General features: G+C 40.2%; 1 protein-coding gene across 6 annotated transcripts in view; it reads right to left on the bottom strand.

The window, feature by feature from the left end:
- Positions 1-13,466, bottom strand: part of LOC146973609 (uncharacterized) — a 100,732-nt gene that overhangs the window by 67,343 nt on the left and 19,923 nt on the right. For 4 of the 6 annotated variants that reach the window (XR_015037765.1, XM_085800307.1, XM_085800308.1 and 1 more), the window contains exons 11-12: positions 9,936-9,980; positions 684-737 (exon numbers count right to left, since the gene is read on the bottom strand). Coding sequence is in view for 5 of the 6 variants with exons in the window: in XM_085800307.1 (XP_085656433.1) it covers positions 684-737; positions 9,936-9,980 (99 nt within the window). In the remaining variant the exon portion in view is untranslated. The remainder of the gene's footprint in view (positions 1-683; positions 738-9,935; positions 9,981-13,466) is intronic. The other 2 variants (XM_085800309.1, XM_085800311.1) reach the window with 1 other exon arrangement.

The raw sequence follows: 13,466 nt of genomic DNA, 5'->3' as shown, positions 1-13,466 counted from the left end.
GGATGTCAGGTTAACTCTGGCATTTTAATCTTATATTCTGTGTTTAGGGTGACTTTAACACATCTGTCCAGGCTCAACAGCAGCATATAAATATTCTCTTTTGAAATGATTTGATATTAATAATACCAATGAAACCAGCCATTAAATACTGTACATACTTACACAAATGTAACTGTGACTGAGACTTGAGATCAAAATTTAAACATGCTGTATTCTGGATCATCAGTCTCTAAGCAGCGCCCTATAACAGAGGTAAATAGTATGCAGTCCACATAGCTGTGGTAGACTTTAGTCCCATAAATAAAATGTTTAGAGAGAGCAAGATAAAGGGATTTTGTTGGGTATGTCCATTACAAACAGCTACTCCTATGAATATACAAAATCTCTGCAAATACAGCGAGTGGAACATTTTCTCTCAGCTGGCAGAAAAGCTACTGTATATGACCATCACTGAGGCCTTGCTAAGTTATGATAGCAATAACAATATTCTTTAGCCGCCCTTGTTTGGAGTGGCAATCATAGCAGCACTTGAAACAGATGGCCAAACACATTATTGAGACTGGGATTACAGCTCATATAAGTCAGGCAGACTCCCAGAAGTATCTATTTTCATTAGAAAAAAAAATCATCAACAATTATGGTGTGATTTAGTCTGGTCCAATATGTATGACAGACTCACTCACTTTGTCTCCCTTGGGACCAACTGGACCAACTGGCCCTGGGTCACCTTTGAGACCCTGGGAATAAAAAAAAACAAACAATATATTGAGATAAATTTATTTTCAGTGCGAGCGGCTGATTAAAAAAGTTGTTTTAAAAATAACCCAACAAGTGTTACTGTATGTCAGTCCGTTGACACTCAGTAGACGAGTATGTCATGCAGGTGTGAGATTCTCATGCCTGTCACAACCAGTCAATGAGAAAAGAGCAGATAATGTCAATCACCAGTCGGCGCATGTAGCAGGAAAATTCTGCTGAGAGATTTACAATCAGCTGGTTCCACCGTGTTTAGAGCGAGCCTCTGGTTTCTTTTTTGTTTTCTTCCCTTGTTGCACTCAGATTCAGCAAGGACGGTGATTGTCATTGGGTTTACACCTTGAAGCAGAAGACCCGGGGGTGGGGACTGAACTGAGCGAGCTCGGGGCAAAGTCAAGCCTCTTGGTGGTGAAATGTGAAAGAAGAAGGACAGCTGAGATAAAGAGCGTTAGCTGATGAATGAGCCTTGACACATATTGACAGGCTAAATTTGCAGCAGGCCTTGTTAGGTGTGACACATTTGGGCCAGTAACAGCAACTCTTTGAAATAGGTTAGGGGAGGGGGGTGCAGGAAAGATGGTGTGAGCGGTCTGTAAAATGACTCAGAAATACAATAATTTGTCATGGTTAAATTTAGAGTTAGAAAGGCTATTAATAGTGAATTATATATCTGCAGAAGATGATTACCTACCCTTATCACATTAAGTCTGGCTCTACCACAGACATGACAAATCCATTGCCTCTTCCCTGCAAGCCTCCTATTAAACCCCAATTCAGAAAACAGAGGCCATGGGAATGGTGTAAAATCACTGCCCCTATTGGAAACCCATAATACAGCTGGCCTATAACTTACACTTAAAATGACACGATTGTGACGTGATTTTATCAGACTGTATGTGGGCACTCATCCCACGCACTCTGTCAATAAGAGGGCAGCTAGCTCATAGCTGCACATAAAAGCCCAGTTCTTTATTTAAATCGACTGCCTAACCACTTTACTGAGGCGATATGACACAGGCGGGATCCAGAGAGGCAAATCTTCCCTCTGAGTTATTATCAGAGATGCGGTAAAGGGCTCATCGGATAACAAGGACGTAAACAACTTCAGGTTCTGTCAAGAATTGTAAGAATTTTTCCACTTTTGGAATATGGAGATCTTGTCTCATTATTATGGTCAGAGGTGTCTTGTGATCTAAACAGCTTTTCTTGTTACTGAGATCCTTCACAGTCATTATGTGCTTTTCTTTTGTTATTTTCAGAAAAAAAAACACAAGGTCGTCTGAGTTCAGGCCAAATTTAAACACGTTTCTAACACCGCGTTTCTGCACAAGCTTCAGCCCTATAAAATGACGTTCCAACATCATCAAATAAATTACAAAGAATTAATAATGTCAAGTTCATATACCAGCATATTCGTGGAAAGATCATCTACCAACTTGTCAAAAATAGTTTGCCTCAGTGTCTGATCACACATTTGCAACATAAAAAGAAAAGCCATGTTTCTGACAGCCAAGTGTTTCTGAGAGAATCAGAAATGAATGACCCCACAAGAGGTTAAATGCCCGAGACTCCCAACCAGTCAGTTACTGAACTGAAGAAGAGGTGAAGCATCTTCAAGAACCTCAAGCAAGTGCAGTTGCTTTCATAAAGCACTTAAGAAATACCATGACCTGGATAGTGTAGGTTTCAGCTGTCCACAACAGCATGAAATCTGCCCACAGTTTTCCAGCAGATACCCCCTTTGTTCTGTAATAAAATATACAGTACACTTACAAAGTTATATTCATACTTAATGAATAATACAAATATTTAAACAGAACATATACTGTACACGTATAGAGGCATATTTTTTAAAATAGTCTGACCTCTTTGACTCCATGAATTTTGTATAATATGCTTAAAATTCACCTCAAGTGGAGTTTGACTCAGTCCAGACAGTTGTGACTTTAATGTATATACAGTACATGAACTGAAATGAAGTGGCTCGCAAAAAGCATTTCTATCTTGTTGAGAGTGGTCTCGTCGAGGTCCATAGGGCATGGGGTCACTGATGAAAATGATGTGAATCGCTTGCAACGGCCTTGACAGTGGCAATAGCTCTCAACCCAATTGGCCATCTATGGAGAATTTAGACGAACAGCATTCTCCAACACCATCATGAAAACGCTCAATGATGGAATACCTTATGGAAGAACGATGTTCATCCCCGTAGTAGAGTTCAGAGACTGATAACATCAATGCCAGCAGGCACTGAGGATGGTCTGGCGGCACATGGAGGCTCAACACCGTCATTAAATCGATCACCAAGTATGTTCTGGACATTCATATATAAGGTAGATTTGCTAAATCCGCTATTGTGTAAATACGTTGTACTACAAGTCATATACATAAGCATTTAAGGTAGAATTACATATCAACTAGCTGTGAAATGAACTTCCCTTCCCAGCATTTTTTCCAGCAGACTGCCACAAGACAATATGTTTACATAAGTCCAAGACAGTCAGTTACTCTTCCCATGACACACCATGTCCTTATCAGGAACCAGCTCCAGGTCAGGCCGAAGCTTAGCCAGTTTAAAATCACTCTCTCGCTGCTCACCCTTTTGCAATTGGTGTGGATGAACTGTGTGTGCCACCAAAATTTTTCAGCAGCCAAAAAATTTCAATTACATCAGTCGACAAAGCAGTTTTACATGAAGAATTCAAGATTTACTAAGTTTGCCATGTGTGAGCAGAACACCATCCTGAGGCTGAGGCTCACTTCCCCCTGTGAGCCTGTGGTTGTTAATTCTGATTGAAGAAACTTTGGCTAAGAAAAAAAAGGTGTTTTTGATTTTTTTAAAATAAATAAATAAAAAACTTGGCTGTGTGAAAACGGTGTGGTTATTCAGATAATTTCAGGACTACAGAATTGTTAGTTCCAAACCTGTGAAGAAACCTGGCACTGTGGAGCTGCACAGCATCTGAACGTGTCTATGCTAATGTGCGTAACGAAACCACTGCAATTTAAAGTAAGCCTCGCTTTTTTGCTGTGGGTTTTGGCACGCATGCAAATTTTGCATTATATCTTCCTCAGATAGAAATGCAAAGCAAACACACCGTTAGCCAGTTTTTGCTGTAGGTGTCTAATTACTTAACGCCATGCACTCTGAATTAATTCAGAGCTGATGCTTTGAATATGTTCACTATATGTTCACTTAGTATTAAGGCACAACAAACATGAAGATGTATATATTTGGCCCATTGGAATATTCTTTGAGAAATGATTCACATGGAATAATTAATGCAGGAGGAAAACAAGTCTGTGTCCTCACATAACAGAAAAAGGTCTAAATTGCTTCACATATTCCCTTTAAGAGAGCAGAAATTCAACAAAAATAAACAACTACTGTATTTAATGAAACCGACACATGACAAGATTTGTCCCAAAGACCTGGACCAAAACCTATTTGTCGTTACTGCTCTACAAAGCTGTGCAGTCAAGTGTTACCTGCCAGTTTTATACACTTGTCAGTGTGTGAAGTTGTGCGAGAACACTCTCTCATTCTGTCTCTCTCCCCTCTCCAGGCCGCACTCATTCACTCTCCTGGACTTGAAATTTAGCCTTTGAAGGAAAAATACCCTTTTCGTTTAAATAAGAACAGAACTAAATGTCTATGAGAAAAAGATTTAGTCAATCTTACCATATTTACTACATTTAAATTAAATCACATAATATTTGTATAGCAATGTATCATTACTTAGATACTCTTAGGTCAAAAAGAAAGGATTCCTTAAAGTCTGGATGGCTGTATATAGATGTCAGCAAAGCAGTAAATGTTGTGTTGATTCAAACTACTTTGTGGTGAATAGTCTCAACTGGCCAACACTAAATTATTCAATCATGATGTATGTTGATGATTGATGAGGTCCCATCTCAGAAATAGGAAACATCTAATGACCCCATAAGGGAAAACTTTTTTTTTTTTAATCATGCTACCTTCCACACTGTGCCCTTGTTAAGATGCTATACTTCTGTCTAATGGCCTCCGTCATGAGCCCACAGGCCCCACTCAGGTGCTCAGTAACACAGGGAGAGATGTTGACTGGAGAAGCTGGATGTATTGTTAGCTTTTGTTGCAAGCTGTGGGCTTTGTTGCATTTACAGGCGAGGGTGAAGGAGGGAGACGAGGCTGGGAATAGGCTGGAGACGGCTGCGTGGCTGTTGTTCCTGCAGCACGAGGTCAGAACACTGTGGGGAGCTGTGTACACTTGCCTGCTAATTACACACACCACTGTGTCTCGTCACTCCTGTAGCGGTGGGGCCACAAGACAATCTGGCAACTCCCCAGCCCAAGACAACTAAAACAAGCAAATAAACAGAGCCAGAGAAGCAGGGATGTACAAATGCAGTCTAATTATGTTTGCTTATACCTTTTAACAACCGGAGCAACTGCAGGTCACTGTCCTCGTCTGACAGGAGTTAGAATGACTGCAAGTTTTAGTTATTGTACACAATTTAATCATAACTGGGTTGGGCCTACTGGGGGGATACTAAATTAAAATTGTAGATGTACTAAGCAGTCAGAACATTCTGGTGGGGAAATGTTGTTATACTGAATGACAGGGCTTTAAAGCTCCGTGGAACAGGATCTCTAAGTAACATAGATATCTTGAGCGTCGGCCTACAAATGCCAGGGAGGTTACAGCAGGAAATGCCTTTTGTGACTTTCCATTTGCTCAGCGATACACCAACACATAAAGTATGGTGCACGATGAATCACACTGACATTGAGTGTTGGAAAATACAGATTATCAGCATGTCTATTACAAACTATTAATAAATAAGGTTCACCAGGGCAACATAAACAAAGAGCCACTGTGTGAGGATATCAGAGTTCAGTGTCAGAGATCCTCTAGTGCGGAAGGATATCGTGTTCTATCAGTGTTGCTTGACTCCTTTTCTATGTCACTTCGCTCTTGAGAGACACCATGTAGCCACAAATGTAACTTGGATTACCCACAAGATAACACGGTGTGCACTCCCCCTGTCCCGCAGGACGCGGATCTGCAAGACGACACCAGATCACATGCTCATTCGTAGAATTCTGCCTTCTCAGGTGTCTACTCCAGCTTTAAATAACACACTGGCTTTAAAAATGGAATATGAGCTAATTGCAGTTAAGGGACAGGTCAGGTAATGCAGTCTGGTGGATGCAGTAAATGGGTTAACTTATATCATCCTGCATGTTTATTTGCAGAACCTTATAAAAGACTTTAATTTGTTTATAGTAGCTAACCCACTGTACACTTGTTTTCTGCTATTCCTATATGCTGGCCTGACTCCACACTCGCTCTATTTACACTCACACCAGGAGGATTACAACCACAACTTAATAAATATGAGAGCAAAAAGACACAGCTATGTTTAATTAGCTAACTGAGCTTGTTCTCAAAACTTAAGTAAATTACAAAAATAAAGTTGTTTATGTATATTTTAAAAATTTAAAAGGGATATTGTGGGGAAAAAAAATCTCTAAAAATCTATTGTCATTTACTTACAAAGCACCAAACAGAAAGTTAGTGCCTGAACATATTGGGGCATTAAGCTGCTTAAGAGCCCAGTCTTAACTTCTTGGACACTGAGAGCAGAGTTAAAGGTCTGAGTGAATATTCATCTTGACTTGAATTCATCGGGTAGCCAGAAACTGGAATGATATCAATGCTAATGCTTCTCTGTGACTGCTGAATGTGTGAGTAGGTAACTGTTTACTGACACGTTTGGCATACACGGTGATAACAATGTGTGTTAAGAGCTGAGTTTACACTTGTATCTACAGTACAGGCCCAAGCGTCCCCAGAGAGATCAGTTAAACAAAAACCAAAGCTTATTTTGGTGCACACATGTTTAAGTCAGTCCTTTGTTTTGAACAAAAATACCTTTATGCCATAATTAAACCCACAGCCACTGGAGAGCAGGTCTCACATCAGCTAAAATTGCCAATCTTCAAGATGAGTCGTTTTCACCTTTTGGAAAAATGCACTTGCTTGCAATCTTACTGTGTTTGTTGTTGTGCTAAGCTATGCTAGGCATCTCCCTGACCCATCCATTACTATATAAAGGCTACTGCAATGATGGGTAATGAATGTAGTCCAACTTTCTAAACTTTGTTTCTTTGTTTCATGGAAGTGGGGCACAGTATAACAAATCCCGTGGAGACGAGTAAGGGAGCACAGTCAACCATATAGAAAGCACAAAGACCATAAACAAGTCTCCTCTCCTGCTACGCTCATAGTAAAAATTATTTGCGTCTCAGACCAGATCAGTGTACTGGTCACACAGCGCTGGAATTGATATTGATCTTATTGTCTGCCTGCAGGTTTGATGGCGTGAAGTGTGTGACTGGATGATTGGATGAATGGATGAATGAATGTCTATGAGGAACATGAAGAATGTTACTATTTCTAATTATTGACTGGATACAGACACATGCAGGAGAATCTCTGAAGATGCCTCCCACACACACACAACACAGAGAGGAGTAAAGCAGCCTTTCTGCAGACCTGGCTCAAAGGCTACAAACTTTAAGCCAAGTGTTGCTGTGCACCAACAAAAGGCTGACCTCCAGCTATGGCATAATCTAGTGTGTGCTCCGTAGGGCGTAGGTGCACTTGAGCATAGGAATAGTTTTGTTTGAAAAAAGGTAATGCCAAAGTAAAGTGCTGTTTTCACTGAGGCAAACATTTAGACCATTTTTAAAAGTGACTAAAACATGTTTTTTTCTGATGGACCCATGCACATCAACACATAGCTCTGTTACTAGACTATAGACTGTTATTTCTTCCAGTCGGCTCTCCTGCCTTTGAGCACACAGCTCAGGATCGAATGCAGGCAAGCAACTACCACGTACTACCCCACAACGAAAAACACCAAAACTCCCCAAAAAACAAATTCACCTTGAAAAAACCCTCTAAGAACTAACTACAATTTTTTACACGTATATACCATAACACTCTACACTTGTGTGAATGGGCTCTATGCACAGCTCCACTACTTCCTGAACTTAATGCTGCTCCTTTGTTTCCTGTCTTAGTTATTGGACAAACTGATTAATCCAGGTGTGTCTGAGTAGTCACAATGGTCAGACACACCTGGATTAATCAGTTTGTCCAATAATGTAAGCATTAGTAGTGGAGCTGTGCATAGAGCCCATTGCACAGGGGCCTGATGCACATACTTGATGCACTGACATGCAAATTGCCAAGTGACATCAACTTGTGACTTCTACAGTAGCAAAGTTTTGAAGCAGCTGCTTTTCTTAGGAAAGGGTTAGCAGCATCTCTCAGTCTATCCATGCTGAGCAAGCCTCCAGCTGTTTCCAGTTTATGTACTGCTGAGGTCCAGTCAACTGGAGCCCAGTGAGCAAAGAAAGGAGCTACTCACAAGCTCTGTCACTCTTTCCTCCTGATTGCTTCACAACAACCAGCAATCAGTAAAATAAAAATATACTATAGTGTGATCCTGGGAAGTGTGTGTATTCATCTTCTCCCGCTATAGTTTGTGTAACATTATGACTACAAATCATTCAGCCTTTGATGTGGACAGAGTTATTTTCCAGTTAGGTGGTCTCCCTCTCCTCCAGATTTCTATGTAAATAAACTTGATCAGATCATTCATATGCAAATATGCACATGACGTCAACTGGCTTTTCAAGTTGCCAATACTCACCCTGGAACAAAGAGAGCTGTGCTGCTTGTGGGGAGACAAACTAACACTTGAATTTGTAACCTGCCAATTCTATTTCTTTTTTTTCCCTTCAGCTTGGACTTTACTTGGATTATTGACACTTACAATTATCTGAGATTTCCTTTATATGGTTGATTGGAAGGGGAGAGCAAGGACAAGTACAGAATTTGTACTGATTCACACAGTAGTAACATAACTGTGCCTGTACCTGTGTCTTACAAAAGTACTACTCATAATTCCTCTAATATGTTTAATTATTATCTTAGTCATGCAGAGTGAATGTTCTATCAATCATTCTTTTAAAAATATATTTTCATACATCACTGCATTGCAGCAAACTGATGAAAAACATTCATTTTAATACCAAATGTTGGAGGGCATCAAGTGATTTTTCAGCTGTGCAGAAAACTTCACTTAAGGCATTTTCATATTAAAGGTTTAGTTATTCACCCTCTAGCCCATTTTATAAATTACACAATGGTCAAAGGACTAACTGTATTTCTACTGAATTATTTATACCATAACCTTTTTCCAATAATATTTTAAACAACACTTTGTACAACTCCCCACTGTTGCTACTTTTATAATAAGCAACCTTCTAACAGAAAATTACCATTTTGAATAATACTAAGTACCTCTACTGACAAGAAACAGTCAGGAATGGTTTGGTTTGATATACAGTACTTGTGTATATCCGGGGGTTTTCCTCCCTGATTTCTCCCTGAAGTTGCTGTTAGGGCAAAGTGCAGGTCCACAGCCTGCAGGGAGCCTGATTTCTGTGGCAGCTGTTTGTCTACTCAGGGGGAGAATGGTGATGAAAAGAAAAGTCCCTTTATTAAGACACTTTAAACTGACCATCTGCACAGCTACCATTGGCTGAAACTGCGTCAGTGTGGGCAAACAAATGCTGCACAACATAAGACGCTCTTCGATTTCACTAACACTAAATAGCACTAATTTGCTTGTGCCCTAAAGAGCTTTACCAGGATCCCAGAAGAATCTTAATTAATTCCAAATGCATTTGCATTTAGTCAAAGAAAAAAAAAATCATTTACCAGAACTTCCTGTTGTGGTTTACTGTATATCACATTACACCAGTTTCCTCACTGCTGCCAGATTTAAGAGCATGCAATAAAGTCTAACCTGAAATGACATGGAAAGGGGATTACAGTAATTTGAAAAATGAATTTAGTCCATTAGTATGCCGGGCCTATGGTAGCATACATATCAATTAATTTCACTGCAGAAGGACATTGCAGGCTAGAATGCACTTAGATCTAGTTCAGATATGACAGGCACCTGAAAACAGCCACACAGAAAACGCAGCTTCACTCCTACCCCCGGGGCATCACACAGAAAATGAAAACCCTATAAGAATTGATTCCCTGACGAAACTAGATCTGGCTGATGTGCTATGTATGGAATATATGTCTGCTGAAGAGAGTAGTACTTACCTTCTCCCCATCGATTCCCTTTTGCCCTTCTGATCCAACTTCTCCCTGCAATGACAAGATTGAAAGTTAAAAGGCAAAGAAGGGACACTTGAAAAGTTTTAACACCCAGTTGGTCTAAACAATTTGGCACGGTTCTTTAATTCCACTTTCCTGTTAAGGATTATTAGAATCACCCAGGCAATCTATAAAATTCAGAGCAAGTTTAAGGGGGAACATGGTCGCTCCATAAAGCTTGTTTTACTGCTTCATAGATGTGATTAGATAAATGATAACAAACATTTATCCAAATATTTTAACCAAACATCTGCATCACTCTTATACTTGTATACTTATACAATTGAGGAGCTTTAGTTGTTTCAATAAAAAAGAAACATTTACCGCAATAACATGTGTGGTGTTGTTATATTTCTGTTATTGATCCTGATTCTTGTGGTTACAAAAATCTGTCAACAACCACACAAATACAGGTAAAAGACACCAACAGGATGGCATTGTGTCCCACATACTGCATGAGCCGCAGTCTTTGTTTATTTTAAATGAAGTGAATCCACTAAAGGGGGTGAGAATCTGGACCCGTTTGTCTTGTTAATTCCCAAATTCTCAAACTCACTCACTCACTTGCACCACAGTGATAAAAACACACTTGGGAATCAGATACCGAATTCCCAGCAATTGTGTTAGCTTTGCGAGCAGGCTGCATCATTTCAGCTTCAGCAAAGTCTATACTAGCATTCCTAAGATTATATGTCGTCAGGGAATAAGCTGTGTGAGGCTTATTTCCACAAATATAACATCTTCAGGGCTTATTTCCACAAATATCTGCCTGATCGCTGATTCTTCTCAACTTAACACAGCTCCTACTTTCCACACACTCTGTTAGAAGTGTGCAAGAGGTCTTGGAACTTGTTGGCTCCGTTAGCAGAGTGTAACCTATACAGTTTCATGACCTCAGCTGGTCAGTAAAGGTCAAGCAAACTCCCATAGCGTAGTGTCCAAGGTCAATCATATCATATCATCCTCCATGGCAACACTACATAAATAAGGCCACCAAAAGAGCCTGAAAAAGTGGGCGTTTTACAAGCACCATTTCAGACATTAGCCACCTCTATAGAACATTTGTCCATATAATAGACCATATACATAAAAAACACATTCAGGACGTGATTGACACATCTATCAGGTTACATGAAACCATATCAGTGCATCTCAGAGAATGGGTTATTGACAAGACTTGAGCCTCTGTATAAAATGCTACAGCTTTGTGCGGTGCATTAGCATCATATCAATACTTCTGCTACTGCTCTTAATGTAGACTTTTCTTGTGCACTGTTGTGTGACGAAAGAGCTTAAGCTGGCTCCTGAACCTCATCTCAGAAAGCACAGGTGGAGACAACTGTGCCATTAAGTGTTATTCCATATTCCATGTATCACGGTTCACGAGCAACAATGTCACCCCACAGTGATCTAAACATCTCCAATGGAGATATGGACTCAGGATTAAGCCATCCAGGGGTGATCCTATATGCTGCTGATGCAAACTAATTCCACGGTAAACTACAGTGCCATTGATCACTTGAATGCAGTAAAGTATCTAGTTGATAACACAACAGGATATTCCCATTTAAACACACACATACACACAACACTGAAACTGGACCACCAGAATACAAGGTGTGACATTCAATGGTCACCCGTTTTACACATGACAACACCATGGAACACAATAAGCATCAAAATACTTGCAGTGACATACTATTTTACTGAGTGTATGCAAAACCAGGCAATTTTCACAGCTTCTCAGGAATATAACAGCAACAATGAATTACAAAACAAGCACTTAGCTGCTTTGAAAGCTTGCATTTCAGGTAAATGCATTTTTCTCTATAACCAACTCCATGAGAATGTCTGTCACTCCAGTCCAGACCTCCACTCTCAGCCTGGGCAGGGTTTAGAAACTTTACATTAAGCATCAAACAGAATGGGGTTTCTTTTTTTTCTCAATATGTCTTTATAAATTAGTAATCAAGGAGACTGATTGTGATAGATGGAACTGATATCCCCACACAAAATTACTGCAACACAACGTTGCAGTGATAACCAGGTGTTGCTATCATTTTGTCTACCCATTAATAACAATCAACATCTGCATTAATTAGTAGACACACTGCATACCCCATAATGACCTTCTAGTTGAAACTGAGCAGTACAACCTTTATGAAGAAGGGTTTGTGGCAGTTTGTCTTCCAAATGTTCCTTATAAACTGACAACTGAATGTATATTTGGGATCACCAGTTGTATGCACCAGCTGCACAGAGCTTGACTGGAATTAATTGGTTGTTTTGCATTTTTCACCTGGGAACTGATTCACCTGGCAGCCTAAACATGTTCTTTAATTCAACAGTTTTATCTTATATTATTATTATCCCCATAAAATGCAACACACAGAGTACTATTTAACTGACCCACTTTGCACTTTTACACAGCGACTTTACTTGTGCTGATATGCCGTGTAGTCTGTAGTCTTTTCACAAAACTCTGAAATGTCTGTTACTTTTAGCATAATGCTGCTCTAGCTGAACACAATTAATGTTGCTATTCTCTTCATCACAGTGTCTAACTTACAGAGACACCTCCAGCACACCGTTTGCTCCTTCAGTGACTTTCTCCAATTCGTCTGTTGTTTACATGCTATTCAGGTTAGCTAGCTACTTTAGCTAACGTTAGTTGGCTTCCCTCCCTCTTGCTAGGCGAGTGTCAACCAGGTGTCAACCGTGTCAACAGAGGAACTTGTTTTGAAGAGACCCCCTAGTGGCCGTAGGCAAAAAAAAAAAAAAAAATCGCAGAATTACTATATTAAGGCTAGACTAATTGTGTGAGTTAAGTTAATCTTTTCATATCTAATAATGGATATACTGACTTACTAAAACAATTGCATCACTAGGCCCAGAGAGGAAAGTATCAGCAGAGTGAAGCGGACGTGCGGAGATTGACTGCAGTTGCTCATTTTAATGACGGTGAGGACCACGTCGTTGCTAGCAGCAACAATGCTGCACCTGCTGCGGTCGGCCCACTACTTGCTACGGCCCTGCGGGTCCCAGTCCCTGCCAGACACCTGGAGAAAAAATGGCCCGGATGGTTCACAACATTGTCCCAGCGATCTAGGCGGAAAACATTCTGGCCCCAGGCAACCAATGCTTCCAGACTTCCCCAGGCAAGTGAATAAAGTCATGAGTTGGGGGCAGCCAGCTGCTGCGCCCTTCATTGCAGGCCATAGTCACCAAGATGAACGTTAGGCTAGCTCTCTCTGTGTTTTACCCATTTACCATTATGGGATTTGTAGTATCTGCTTTAGCCTACTGTCAGATATGCGAGTTCGGTTAATTTTCGCAATATTCCAGCTCTGAAAATGCACCCCCGGATACCCGACGTGTTTTTAGTGTAAACGAAGCATTTCCTTTCTCAAACTTAAAGTTCATACCAAAGTCCTGTTCAAACTATGCCAATGGCTAGGCTATATATATAGCCTACTT

Source organism: Trachurus japonicus, chromosome 15, assembly GCF_045865225.1.
Source record: "Trachurus japonicus isolate A0001 chromosome 15, Traja_1.0".
In the NCBI taxonomy this organism is placed as follows: Eukaryota; Metazoa; Chordata; class Actinopteri; order Carangiformes; family Carangidae; genus Trachurus; species Trachurus japonicus.
This window is presented reverse-complemented; position numbering and strand designations above follow the sequence as displayed.